The 14,855-nt window shown below is 44.2% G+C and overlaps 1 protein-coding gene across 2 annotated transcripts in view; it reads right to left on the reverse strand.

The window, feature by feature from the left end:
• Positions 1-14,855, reverse strand: part of tnksa (tankyrase, TRF1-interacting ankyrin-related ADP-ribose polymerase a) — a 63,919-nt gene that overhangs the window by 3,965 nt on the left and 45,099 nt on the right. For both annotated transcript variants that reach the window (XM_035607750.2, XM_035607749.2), the window contains 14 exons: positions 13,548-13,693; positions 13,267-13,432; positions 9,580-9,799; positions 7,934-8,043; positions 6,564-6,752; positions 5,553-5,633; positions 5,084-5,270; positions 4,887-4,966; positions 3,226-3,346; positions 2,587-2,684; positions 1,915-1,989; positions 1,657-1,762; positions 776-962; positions 50-206 (listed from right to left, as the gene is read on the reverse strand). In XM_035607750.2, the coding sequence (XP_035463643.2) occupies positions 50-206; positions 776-962; positions 1,657-1,762; positions 1,915-1,989; positions 2,587-2,684; positions 3,226-3,346; positions 4,887-4,966; positions 5,084-5,270; positions 5,553-5,633; positions 6,564-6,752; positions 7,934-8,043; positions 9,580-9,799; positions 13,267-13,432; positions 13,548-13,693 (1,923 nt within the window). The remainder of the gene's footprint in view (positions 1-49; positions 207-775; positions 963-1,656; positions 1,763-1,914; positions 1,990-2,586; positions 2,685-3,225; positions 3,347-4,886; positions 4,967-5,083; positions 5,271-5,552; positions 5,634-6,563; positions 6,753-7,933; positions 8,044-9,579; positions 9,800-13,266; positions 13,433-13,547; positions 13,694-14,855) is intronic.

A 14,855-nucleotide genomic window follows, 5' to 3' on the forward strand; every position in this document is an offset into this window, starting at 1 on the left:
GAACAATTTACAAATTGGTAAGACGCAGTGTGTTTGTGTGTGTACTGACCTGTTCCCCTCTGTAGATGACGTACTCCGCATACGCCAGTCCGTTGACGCTGGGTCGGCCGATCACCGAGTGGTGTCCCGGCGGCGCGTGGGCCATCTTCATCGCACTGAACTGAAGAAACGACTTCCCCAGCGTCACTCTGCAGAACAGCATCTGCCTGGAAACACGAGTGGGGACAAAGGTCAGATAACTGGATTCATCATTATGTCATTTATTTATTTTTACTAATATTCAAACGAGTGTACTAGTATACTGGTGCCGTTACTGCTTTTTTACATGATTATAGTATACAGTATTTTGTTATTTTCATAGTATTACATAGAAGGGACCACCAGCGAGTTGCGCCGATGACTTGGTGCCAATTGCTGCATAATTATTACGTCCAAAGAAAAATGTTCATTTTTAAATCATATGTCGCGATAGTCATTCTTAGTAGATGCAGTACAGTCGTGTTTGATTAGAAACAACACTACCCTGTAAATTTCACACATTACACAAGTAAAAACATGGAACTGTACACAGTGTACTACATGTAAGTGCAGGGAAGTATCAGCATTGAGACGGTGATTCAATTTGTTTCACCTCCGCTTTTCCTGCTATGACAAATCCAAATGTCTTCTGGGGGAAAAGTTATGCGTTGAACTGGAACACAGATGCTGAGCAGTCATTCTTCTTCTGTACAGAAACGAGAGAATCGATTTGACCTAAACCAATATAACGTCTCACCTGTGGCACACGTAGCAGGAGCGGTCTTTGTGGGTGGGACATCCCGTGCCGCCACCGATCCCATACACGTACTGATTGCTCTTGGAGGAGTTCTCAGCAAAGTAGATGCCGGCGCCAAACATGCCACCGATGTAGGCGTGGCGCTCGTCAAAGCCCTTATGGATGATGGCGTTGATGAAGGGAGATCCTAACGGGGGGAGAAAAAAAAAAACAAGGGAACTTTGAAAACCTTCTGACACATTTTTCCCCCCCTGGCTTCTGAACAAATTATAATTTTCTTCTCTGACCTGTCGAGGAAAATTAGAGAGATGAAGAGACTTTTGTTTTACGCTACAGTTTTTTGTAAAAGTGACGAATCAGAAGTTGGCTGCAGTTTTGAGGGTCGTGTCCTGAACGAGCCTTGTGGTTGAAAGAGGGAACATGGAAGATTAATGCGATTCGCTCAAGCTCACGGTCAGGCTGCGAGAAGAAGAAAACGCTGCGACGCAAAGCCGAGGTTCATCTCAGAGCATATGAATCTCGAGGCAGAAGACCGAGCTGCGTTTTTACTTGTGTTGACTAAGAGGAAGTGACTGAAGCTGCAGGGGAGATGCCATCAAAAGTTAACGAAGAGGAAAACTGTCACTGGGTTGGACAAATTCCAGTTAGTCCTACAAGATGAATCTCCAACCTGGAAGGAATCATGGGACATGGGCCAAGAAAGAACCAATTCAATTCTTTGTGTAGATTAGGACAAAGACTAAGGATTTTTTATCACCAATTTCCCAGGGAATAATTCATGGATCTTGGTTAAGAATCTGGCATATTTAGGGGATCGACATCCATGAGGGCGTGAGCCTTTACAGAATGTAAATCTGGTTTCATCACATGTATTTATTTACCGTGAAAGAGCATGCGCTCGTTGTGGTGGTTGTGATTCTCGTCCGCGATTTCCTTCTGCCTGTGCGCGTATCTCTCCCGTAGCTTCTTGTTCACCACCTTCTGGATCTGCGGTCAGAGAGAAAGAGTATTTGTCATGTCTGCTGCGGATTAAGAATTAAAATCCGTTTGCAAGAAGTCAAATGAGATGCCATATTTAAAAATTGACAAACAACTGTGGGTTGAAAATTGGTGTGTGTGTGAGTGTTGAGTACACACACCTTAATGATGTTGTACCGGCTGAAGACTCCGCCTGCGTTACCTCCATCGCGGTGTTCTCTGATAGTGCTCTGTAGCTGAGGAGGAAAAACAGTTAGTGTTAGAAAATATCAATTAAAAAAAGCTTTTTCGGGGGGGGGGGGGGATTTGAAACAAAGAAAGTGCAGCATCTGAATTCAGTAAATGACAGAAGCCATGAAGTGATGACTGTCCTTCACAAGATTACTTTATCCTCCTAATGACTGAAATTAATCATATCCATCGACGAGACGAGAAGTTTCCTGGCTCATATCGACGTCGCGTCTGTCATTTCTCAAGCTCTCAAGTCAAAAAATTACAGTTTAAATTACCTGTTAAATTTCTGATGGTGCTCATTAATTTCAAACGCACTCACACTTGATATCTGCTTGTCTCCTTCAATTACTGCTTTGATTTACAGGAGTAACATAGTCAGCAGAGTGGCTACACTAATGCTTTGTACTTGTGAGAGTGTCGCCGTGCTGCCGAGACACTGTGTGCGGCGTGTCCACAGCCAGATGGCTCAAATGAATAATGCACAAATTAAAATTTTAATGCTGATGGGGAAGAAATAACCAGCGTCATCTAAATGTTTGTGATTCATCTCTGTTTTTGTGTAAATTAAGTTGTGTGTGTATAAAAGTGTGTTTGCGTACTTCCTCCTCCACAGACTGGAACTCTTTGTCGTCCGGTGCCAGGTCGATCAGCACGGTGCCCTGGCTGGAGCAGTGGAACGTCAGGTACGGGTTCCCACCTGCACATACACGTCGTGAAAGTGAATAAATGATGCCTCTGACCTTACTAATCATGATAAAAAAACAAGTCTGATGGATTTGTTAGATAAGTATGTTAACACTACGTTTAAGAGGCTCTAATCTTTTTGTCTTTTCATAACTTACATCTTTATTCACAAGAGTTTGTTTTCCGGAACTTTTCCTGCCAGCCCCATTGTAAAATTTACGGAAAAATGCCCATGTGTGAATACAGTGGGCGCTCTACTCAGGGACCACCCCTCGCCGAAATGTTCCTGTTGGTGTGAACACGTCTGGCACGGAAGATCTTCTTCATTCTTCATATGTGAACGGCAAAGTCTGGAAACTGTGTGGACCCAGTTTTTCAAAAGTTCCCATCTGAAATTAGCTAATGTGTCACACTTGTAATTTGTTTACTTTAAGAATAAATATTCATTTAATTTCAATTCATCTGATTATTATCCCATTAAAGCTCAACATGTAAATTTAAACATGCATGTGCTGCAGCATATATTTTTTCCTCTGGAACAGTCGTGTCCTGACCTTGCTGGCCTCCCAGCAGCCTCTCGATGCCCTTGATGAGTTTGTGTCTGTGGCCGTAAGCGTTGATGCCGATCTCTTTCAGCTCCTCGTGACCCATGTCTGCCAACACGTCCAGAGAAATCTGCCCGGAAACAACAAACAAAAGTCGTGTCACTCAGAATGAATATTATGTATAATTATACATCTGCGAGCTAAATCAAATGTTGTTGTGCTTGTATTTAACTATAGAACTCTAACAGTTTAATGATAAAAACAGCAGGTCATGCTACAACCTGATCATCAGAACTGCCAGCAATCAATAATGAGTTCAATGATCTGAGCCATATTGCAGAGACAAATATTCATGAGAGAAAAAAAAAGGCAGAGGCAGCGCGAAGAAAAGGTCAATGAATACATGACGGTAATCAAAGCCATTGATATGCAAATTGATGATGGGGAGTTTGTTCAGGGAGAATAGAGATGAGATCCGTCCCGGAGGCAGAGATAACTGCGCCGCTCGAGCGGTAACCTTTACCGCCGACGTCCCCCCGAGTCGCAGTGATCACGTGTGAGTCATCGCAGCTGGGAAACGATCACTGAAAGTTTTTCTGGCACCAAAAGTTCACACTGGAAACTCCGGAGGTTTGTTTTTAGAAATCACAGCGAAGAGATGAAAACATGGTTTGTTTTGTTTTTTACTTATACAGATTGTTTTATCTCTGTCAGGTTATATCACATTCAATGTGATGCACTCACCTGCAATGCTTCACAGTGACATGTTATACTTTTCATTATCTGTTCAAGTTTAAACTTGACGATAATTTTTTGTACTAATCCTTTTCAACAAGGACAAAAGTCACCGGTGAAGCTTTACAGAGGAAACGGCAGAAAGTTGATATTCATCATTAAAGTTAAAATAGCTCCAGTGTTCTGGTATTTAGATTTATCACAATATTTTAATTTCAAATTCAGTTCTGACTTTGGTTTTAGATAAACAATGAGTAACGGTTTGGTTTAATAATCAAAAGGATGTAGTGAAGTTTTTTTGGTGAAATTAATGCATGTGGCCTTAAATAGGAGTCTTTGTTAATGTTATTCTGAAATGTAAATTGTATTAACACTCAGCCGACTCTCATCTCCATGTCACTCTTCTATAATTGAAGGCTTGTTTCCCTTCAGGGCGACCAATGACTAATGTAACACACATATACACACAGATATCCTCCTCATTGCTCCCACATTGTCTTCTATGCTTTTCACTCTTTCCATAACGTCTCTGTTTTCTCCTCTTTCCGTGACTATCTGTCTCCTTCACTATCTCCATCTTTCTTCTATAACCTCTCTCTTTCCGTTTCTCTTCTTTCCATTTCCTCTTTGACCCTTCTCTGTCTCCTTTTCATGCTGCTTTTCTAAAATTAAGTTACTGAAGATAAACTGACAAGGGGGAGTTTAAAATGAGGCTGCATTAACTTTAGGCCCCAAAATTATTAATTAGTTAGATATTTACATTTGGGGGAAAAAAAAAATAAATCACTGATGTAATTTGAAGCTTGTTTAAAGATATTTTTTCTCTATCTACCTCTGCATTTCTTCACACACTTCCCGTATTCTTTTCCCGACAGGACTAGGGAATACAGTGTCCTTACGGCTCTAGAAAGACAAAGCGTGTGTGTTTTGTGTACCTGTTCACGTTGGAAGATATCTCGGAGGTGTTCCAGGCCCAGGCTCTTCAAGAACTGGTTGATGGTCATGTCAAGCAGAGCTGCAGAGACACAGTAACGTCAGCATGGTCGTCAGAAGAGCTTCGACTGTTACACGCGTTTACAATATCCATGACGTCTCAATTTCAAAACAACCGGCCCACGTGAGCGAAACGTACATTCCCCTTCCTTCCTGTCCGACCCAGACGCTCCGTCTGCGGGTCCGGTGGCCCCGCCCGCCGTGATGTCACTCAGGGCTGTGGTCAGGTTGTCTATGCTGCTGGCCGCAGACAGGCAGGATGGGGTCGGCGAGGGAGAGATGACCACGCCCCCTACCGCACCTGTGCTCACCACGCTCGCACTGACCTGAGGGAGCAAGGGAGAAGATTTGAATTGAGGTAAAATTGTATCTTTTTTAAAGGGAAAACACCTTCACTATGTTAACAGTCTTCAACGAATATTTCTGCAGTTTACTACTTTTATTTCTCTCTTCAAATGTCCAACCGCTGCGACTTTCAGTGCGAACAGTACACGTCGCCTGGCAGTTTAGTTGCTTTTTTCTCTGACAGTTCAAATGCCGTTTCTTTTAACAGCAAACAGGACGAATGCTCTCTTATCTATGTGGTACTTCAGTGTGAGGACACTTACCACAGTGGCCTGTGGTTTTAAGCAGCTTGGCAGGGCGTCTGGTGGCATGGCGTCAATCAGCAATGCTCTGATGTCATCAGCCTGCAACAGAAAGAAAGAAACAAGATGTGCACGATTATGATTTCCACCTAACTCACTATTTCTTTGTACTTTTTAATACAGTAGTTTTGTCACAAAGTGTAGATTTTGATAATAGAGGAAGTCTTAAAGTCATGTGCAACATTTGCTAATAACTGACTTCAACAGCGGCGACTGAATGAGTGTTTTCCAACTCTTTCCCCGAGAGCTGCCACACTCTCTGACCCTGATCCGATTCAACGAAAGCATCTCATAGTCTGGCGTGTTCTCACAAGGATGAATAGACAAGAGTCTCCGTTTGTTTGAGTGTTGCAGGAGTCAAGCATTCAGTGGATCGTCAGGTCAAGGACCCAGGGTGAAGAACAAAATTCGTCGTAGATGAATGGCAGGTTCATGATCTGCTTTGAGAATTTCTTCTCACAATAACCTGAAACTCTCCATCTCCACTTCCTGTGCCCATCAGCTGAAGTGATGTGTCGTTTTTCAAGGGAGGATTCACACCCAGTCCACACTAATGCGGAAAAACAAACATTTTCCTCTATGTTTGGGTCTCTCAATTACTCACAAAAAGCATTTCATTTTTCTTTTAAGAGTTCTGTGTATTGGTGTGTTCATGTAAACAGAACGCTTGCGAAATGATGAAGTCACAGTTAACTGTTGCTTCGTGTAATGGGCATATGCCAGAAACAACAAAGACAACGGCGGCTAATGTACATACCGATATCTCTACATTTGGTTTGCAGGGCTACGTCAAATTACACGTTTGAAACTGAATTTGTCCTCAGTTTTCTTCTCTGGTATTGGACATATTGTTGATGAAGACTTTATTCACCTACTGGACCATAATCCCCTGTACTGACTCATTACACATGCAATATGGAGAAATGAGGACGAATAATGTCAATGATTTCTGAGAAAAGCCTTTTTTTTTACCGTTGCCAGGTCCAGCGGCGTCTGTCCCTCCTGGTTCTTCATGGTGGGATCGGCTCCATGGGCCAATAGCAGAGCGCAGAGCTGAGTGCGCCCCTTCTGGGCCGCTTCGTGAAGGGGAGTAAACGCCCACTTGTCTGTGGCGTTGACGCATGTGTTGTACTTGATCAGCAGGGCGGCGATGTCCACGTGCTAGACGAGAGGAAGAGGAGGAGGAGGAGGGGGAGAAGTGTGCAGGTGGTGAGGAGAGGAAGACAGAGGGGTGATGGAAAAGAAAAGGAGAGCAGAGAGAATAGAGAGAGAAAGGGGATAAAAGACAACATCAATAAAAGCATTTAACAGGAGCAAATGTGTTAAGTGTGGTGGATAAGTGCTGGGAAAAAAATGAAATACATTAGATCCTCTGGAACAAAAATCTGGTGAATTATTAACGCCATAATGATTCTTGTTTTCCCGCCGGTCCTTCTGTTCTTTTCCCTCGTCGTCTCGTCTCCAGCTCTCGTCTTAGCGTTAAACACAATGTAGCTCGTTTCTGGGTAACAGTGGGAGACGCCACTGTGTGTGTGTGTGTGTGTGTGTGTGTGTGTGTGTGTGTGTGTGTGTGTGTGTGTGTGTGTGTGTGTGTGTGTGTGTGTGTGTGTGTGTGTGTGTGTGTGTGTGTGTGTGTGTGTGTGTGTGTGTGTGTGTGTGTGTGTGTGTGTGTGTGTGTGTGTGTGTGTGTGTGTGTGTGTGTGTGTGTGTGTGTGTGTGTGTGTGCGCAGAAATGCAGAGCTCATTAAGCTTTCATTCAGACATGTTCCACTCTTTCAGAAGCAGAATGTTGTCTAGTAGACGGCAGTGGGTCTCGAGGAGAAGAATCACATGCACTTATTCAGCGTTATATTAACTGATCATAGTAAATTATAGAAGTAATAATTTTAATGTGGAAATAACAAACTTCTTTGCAGTCCCATATCAGATATCTGTAGGCATTTACTGGGCTGTGAAAAGCTTAAAAGCTGCATTGCATCAGTTTTTTAAATCCCATCCCTAATACATGGATGTAAGTTACAAAATAATTTTCCGTCACATACATCCCGCATGTGATATGGATTTAAAGGCTCACAGAGTAATTAAGAATTTATAAAAAATAAGAATGTATTAAGGTTATCAAACTTCATCTCGTTCAATTGAGACAGGTCAAACAGCATCAGTGTGAAGAATAAGACAAAATAGGTTAAATGGCCAAATATTAAATTGTATCTTTGGATATGTTTTGTTGTTGAATCATTTAGTCAATAAAATTCCCGAAATCAATGAAACATTTCAAAAGGTATCACCAAGATCCCAAGTCTCTGTGTGTGTGTGTGTGTGTGTGTGTGTGTGTGTCATACCCCGTATGAAGCAGCATTGTGTAAAGGTATGAGCCCTCCTTTGTCCTGCGCATTCACGTCGGCTCCATGTTCCAGCAGATACTCTGCTACCTCCAGGTTGTTGTAGCCAGCTGGAGAGCGGCGTGTGTCGGCGTCGCGTGTGAAAACCCCAAACGGACGTTAAGAGAAACATTGGAGGCAGACACGTAGAGGAAAAGAGGAGAAACACAAAAATATAGTCAGGCAATCGCAGAGAGACTAAATGAAAGCGAAAGGAAGAGTGACATGTCAGCGTACATGTGCTGCAGCGTATAATCATCATTTCACAGAGGCTGTGTGTGGGTGTGTGTCTAAAGTGCTCAGATCTATGAAAACATAAATCACATAGACATCCTAAGAGACATCACATAGACATCCTTTTTTTATATAGTTTCCCAACTTTAAAAGTGCCAGTCGTGTTACATAGCATCCTCTAATTAAGATATACATAATCCAGGATATACATAATCATCGTACAAAAGCCCAGTCAAGTCTTTATAAACAAGAGTCTCATAATGAACATGAGGAGACAAAGGCAAATCGGTTGGAGGAGAGACGATGGAGGAGAACCAGAGAGTGTTTTCTGGTCTTTTTGATTTTATTACTGTTCCATTACTGCCTTGATACTTTGTCATTTGTGCTGTTTTACTTTGATGCACGACACTATGACACTGTTACTATGTCAACACTTAAAGCAGACATATTTTACTTTTTCAGTCTTTACCTTGAGTATTAAAAAGGTTTTTTTTGTGTATGTCAAAGATCTTCAAAGTCAAAAAGCCGAAAGTCAGAGGTAAAGGGAGCTCCTCTTTCCGAGAGTCAACACTGCTCCTGAAGCTCCTGAATCGCCTTGTCAGCAGTCCGGCCGATAAAGACAAATGGCGACGTCACCATTTGTCTTTATTGACCCGGAGCAGCGTCTGACTACAGTTGTTACTTGGCCTGAGCTACTGTAGTGTGTCACTGATTGGTTGATGCCTTTATTTGTGGTGGAAAAGACAATCACTTATAGTGTTTAGACCTCAGGTTCAGATAAGAGATCTGTGAGCCAAACCTTACTCATATGATTGTCAAAAATGGTATCATCAAATTATTGATGTATTCCTAAGTTGCCCGAGCCTGCCTGCCTATGTGCAAATTATTCTCGCCCTCTTGGACTTACCATCCGTCTGGACGCGTTCACCGCCTTGTTCTTGGCACTGCATCGAGCTAACAATCCCAAGAGGGGCGGCTTTAACCGAGACACCGGAGCACACAGAGTGATTGGCACCAGCGAAATAAAACCACGTCCACAGTCACTTAAATCCTGCAGACTTCAGCCAAACACTATCTGAAAAGCCTCGAGGCTTCATCCTTCATTTTAATGTGTCTTGCTAAGTGAGCTTTACATAAGCAGCGAGGTGCGGGGGCGGCTGCGGCTCGGGAGGACGAGCGGGTCGTCCGGTTCGCATGTCGAAGTGGCCCCTGGCGAGACTTACTGAACTCCACATTTGACCCCTGGAGGCCTGTGTGTGCATGACGTGTGATAAGTGCTGTATAAAGGTCACTGTATATGAATGTGACTGGTGGCGTAAAGTGTTTTGAGTGTTCGTTAAGAATAGATAAGCGTGAATACATGCGGTCCATACCTGCCAGGTGCAGCGGGGTGGAGTTGCGTCCCTGCGTGTCCCGACAGTTGATGTTGTCGGGGCTACACAACTTCTGCACCCGGGCCAAGCAGCCCTTCTTGGCGGCGTCCAGCAGGGCGGCGTCTCCCCTGAGCAGGTCCTGGATGTCGGTGTCCCCGTCCTTCACCAGGTCCAGGGGCGTGTTCCCGTCTCGGTTCTTCTTGGTGGGGTCCGCTCCGTGCTGGAGGGAGAGGAGACGGAGAACGCAGGAGGTTGTTGAAGGAACATTTATCTGCTGCGTGTCAGTCGCAGGCGGTGAATCTATCTTTGAAGCTCTTTTCTGTAAAACGTCAGGTCAAAAAGCCCCAAAACTTCACAAATGTCAGTCCAGAGCTAGAGCTGCCATTCACATTCTTTCTTAAAGAAAAATATCAGTCCGCGTAATCCCTTATCGTTCGTACCCCCAGTGAGGGGGGGATCCAAGACGATGACAAGTGAGGTGAGGCTGAGGGTTAATTCACCAGAGGGAAGAACAGAGGGAACGGCAAAGGGAGGTGAAAGAGAGGTGAGCAGAACGGGACGTCCAGTGAAGTGGAAAACACCACACACACCCCTGGAGACTGGAAAAGGGGAAGCAAGACATTTTCATCGCTCAGCTGTCTCCTAGGTTGCGGTTGAAACTTGTCATTTCAATGTTCAAGTTTTGAAAACCCCACTCATTAAAACTGGATGTTGAGGGACCGCTCTCCTGGGGATCCACTTGTCCGTTATACAGTACATCTCTCATGGTTTTATGGATAAGTTCTGTTTGAACCTATCCAACGCTGTTAAGGGTTTTTCCGTTGCTTTTCTCCTTCTCCCTGCTGCTCTTCTAATCACATTCTCACTGTAATTTATTCAAGACGCAGGAGAATCGGAATAGAAAATAACTGGGGACATTTACATATAAATAAATGTTGGTTTTGTTTTGGTCCTCTATTGAATCCAGTCAATGCCATTCAGCCACAGCATCAACCAGTAATGTGATTTAAAACTAATTTTGTGGAGTTTAACAATTTTTCACGGCCTCATGGTCAAAAAATATACCGATCAGCCACCACATTAGCACCAGTTACCTGGTCTAATGTGGTGGCTGATCGGTGTATACTCAATTCTACAGAGATTTTTCCATTCTGCAAGAGAGAAGGGCTGGGTATCCGCCGTGGACTGTGACCAACACCAAGACCAAACAAACAAAATAACAAAGACGCCTCACAGGAGCTAAAATTTCATCAGCAGAAACTCCAAACTGCTTAATTGACAGTCGGGTCTCTTTGCAAGACGATAATAAATCAGTCCCCCCGACAGCCAAGATCATAAGCCGGATTCTTTATGTTTGCCTCCCGAACAAAGAAAATGCTAATGTGCAATTTGTATTTCTAACAAGATCCTTTTTCAGAGCATCAGAGCACTGGGAGCAAAGGCAGCAGAGTTTTTTTGTTTTTTTTTTTCTCCCTCAGCACAAATCCAGCAACAAGGAGAGACGACGGAGCGTCGACAACAAACAGGGGAAAGACAAAGGAAAAACCTACTGCTGGACTCTGGAATAGTTTATTCAGAGAGAGAGAGAGAGAGAGAGAGAGAGAGAGAACAGTTCCGTCCCGGGGCCACGAAAGGTTAACACCCGAGTGCGGGAACACTGTGTACTAATGTGTAAAAAGGGGAAACGAGGACACTGCCGGTGTGCAAACGAGAACGCGCGTTTGCAAGCGGAGGAAATCTCACAGGGATTTACCAGAACTTAAAAAAAATCGACCAGAGCAACAAAAAAAAAGAAAGAAGACCACTTGCACAAATTGATCATCTGTCTGTGTTTGTAACCCCGGCCGCCGGACCTCGCATCGCAAAGAGCCGACCCAAACAACGGGATCGGCGAAAGTGCGACCTGGGGGCAGCTTTCGTATCGCCGTTGTTTTTGAGAGCATAACAACAGGTTTGGAAAAAAAAGTGGACTGCGTCGATGATGAGGATGAACATTTCACACGATGTCACGTAAAAACCTTATGTCGCATGAACACAAGCGAAGCTGCGGAGACAGATGGCGCGTGTCCCTGGATGTGGACCGAACTCCTGCGCTGACCGACCGCAGCGGCGCCGATCATCTGACTGAAACCTCTTTCAACGAACTGCACACGTCCCCGCGCGACCCGAGTTTTGCGACTACGCGTGAAGAATAACGGTGTTGCTTCACATAGATTTTGATTTGTTATGGGAATTGTGAGTTTATGCAGCACACTGCAACGCCCTTCCCAGGCTTTACAACTTTTATTTACAGCGCCGTCTGCCTCTGGGAAATCACTCGCACCATCACCAGCACCAGCCAAGTGCACGTTTGCTCCTCGGCTCCAGTCCAGTCAGCCAAGAGGAGCAGCCTTTCCCCCCCCCAGAGCTGTCACCTTCCTCGACACTGCCCAGCCACTCGCTGCCCGCTCCCCCTCGACCGGGACTGTCGTCCGAGCGACTCCCCTGCAGCATTCACACACGCCACGTCCATTCGCACCCGCTGCACCATCGCGGTGATGACTGCTGGGAGCGGCTGCGGGCGGTGCCGATTTCCTCGCCACCTTGTCAGTCCGACCTTTTTAATCTCTGGAGCGCGGCTGATTTGTCATTGTTTCATATGCTGCTGCTCCATGATCACAAGAGAATTCACTCAAGATTGTTTTTCTGCAGTATTTTTTTTTTTAAAGATTGCTTCAAACCTAATCTCAATGACAGTGAACTCACTCTGAATCAACTCATGAAGGTGCATATTCGTGCGTTGATGTCTGTATGCGTGTGTCGCTACGCACAGAGACCATATGAGCTTTAGACCATTGGAACAAGGGGAAATTTGGGAAAGAGAGGACATTTTGGCCAGTCCTCACTTTCTAATAATGTTTAAGGGGTAAATATTAGGTTTATGGTTAGAATTTGGTTTGGGTTAGGGGATGGAAAGGGGCTGGAGAATGCATCATGTCAATGCATGTCCTTATAAAGATAGAAGTATGTGTGTGTGTCCTGTGTGAATTCACCAGCGTTGATCAACATTCATTTATGCAGCCCCATATGGCAACAACAGAGTGGTGATGTAACCTTGTCTGGAGGGGTTTGTGACTGGGAGAAAAAAAGCGAGAACATTTCACAGGATCCATTTAGACCAAAAGAGAAGCGACGATCAGGTTTTACACACCAGATATTTTCGGTCCTGAGATCTGAGAGGTCGGAGATTATTTATAATGCCTCGGTTTCAGGTGGATTAAATCTAACTACAGTCCATACTGGCAGGATTATCTGTTCTATAAAATTTTACAAAGTTAATGCAAATGATTTGCTATACCTGCTTTCAGACATTTTTCATAACTTTTTTGAAGAGGCTGTATGTGAGATCGCAAATGTTACTCAGGGCCTTTTTCCGTACCTTTACCAGCCTGCTGCCCCCCCCCCCCCCCACCCAGTAAAATTTCAGGAAAATGTCTGAGTGTGCCCACGTTAGAAAATACAGCATGAAAATCTCCGGACACAATTTTTCCTGTTGGTATGAACGCGTCCGACTCGGACAAACTCCTGCTGCGTTCGTCATATGTTGAACTACAAACTCTGAAAAAAATATCCAGATGCAGTTTTTCTGGAGTTCATATATTCTATATACAATCATGGCACTGAAAGATTATTTCCGCAGGGTCTGACCTTGAGCAGCAGTTTGCAGATCTCGTATTTGCCCTTGGCGGCGGCTTCGTGGAGCGGCGTGAACTTCCACAAGTCGGCGACGTTGACCGAGGCCCCGTGTCTGACCAGCAGCTCGGCCACCTCGTAGTGGCCGTACGAACAGGCGTTATGGAGGGGAACCAGACCCCTGTAAAAAACAGAAAATGACTGCATCGTTACAACGTTACACCTTCCATAAAGTTTCTGTTGCGTAAACTTTAATGTTGCCTTCCACAATGCAACCACATCTTAAAATGCCGCACCCTTTGTCCTTGGCGTGCACGTCGGCCCCGTGGTGCAGCAGGTACTCCACCACGGACACTCTGTTGTATCCGGCAGCAAAGTGAAGGGGGGTGGAGTGTCGTCCCTCCAGATCTCTGCAGTTCACATTCTGAGCCGTACACAGTGACTGAAGAGACGGAGAGATGAAAAATATGTTTTCAACCTCAACAGCTGATTGATCGAAAAAGGCCCCGAGGAAATGAATCTATAATCTACGGCAGTGTTAACATTTCATATCGCAGTTGCAATTAAGATATATTTACTAATGATTTAACTGCAAGAAGAGTAATGTGTTCCGAAGAAAGAGCTGATTCAATGATCAGATTAGTTCAAAAGGTTTTTTCATGAGGCAATAACACAATTCCTTGAAAAGAAGATGGATGATCGGTTGAGATGAATAACAAGATTCAGGGACGAAAAAAGTGAAAGGCGACAAACGATGTATTCTCTGATTACCGGGAGAAAATAGAACGTAACTGACGTATGAAAACTGCAACATTTTACAGTTTTGTCGTTTCTTTAACGTGTTAATTGCTTGAGATTTACTTTTAATTCTCCTCCTCAGTCACACTTGAATGTTTGTCTGACAGTTTGTTGCTCAGTCCACCACTTCGATCCAGATGGAAATATCTCCACAACGGGTTTTTTGTTTTTGTTTTTAGTCAAATGTCTCCACAACGACATTCATTCTCCCCTTCAAGGTGTGATGGTGCAAAAACTAACAGATCACCTCATTTATAAATGGTAATTAATTCTGTGGATGACGCAGGAGAACGGTTTCTGAAAGACAGAACTGGTCTCTTATCTTTGACCCGTCGCCTCGAGTCACCATCTTTTTTCTCACAGTCTCAGTCTGAAACCTTCTCAACATTTGAACAGTTGACAGGAAATTGTGCAAAAAAGAAAAAGAAAAGAAGGTGGTCGTTCTTAAAAACGTCAGTCGATGCATGTACGTGTCTCTGCCTCAGGTAAAAAATAAAATTAAAAAAAGACTTGACAGAGAGCGAGACCAGAGACGACTGTCTGTTCTGCTCAGATCCCTCAATGACCTGCCAAAGCCTCACACGTCATTCACTGACAGATTCTCGTCGTCTGGATAACCACACCGGTCCGTCTCCGCGGGTAAACGCCGCACAACGGTTTCACCCGACACCAAAATACTTCTGTTAAATACTTTAGCGAATGTTACCAGGTCCTGACAGCTAGTGGGCGTTTTTTGTCCGAAAGCATTTTACAGTGCATCATGACCAACCTACGCTCTCAACACGAGTGCGATCAAACTAAAAACT

Source organism: Scophthalmus maximus, chromosome 20 (assembly GCF_022379125.1).
Source record: "Scophthalmus maximus strain ysfricsl-2021 chromosome 20, ASM2237912v1, whole genome shotgun sequence".
Taxonomy (NCBI): domain Eukaryota; kingdom Metazoa; phylum Chordata; class Actinopteri; order Pleuronectiformes; family Scophthalmidae; genus Scophthalmus; species Scophthalmus maximus.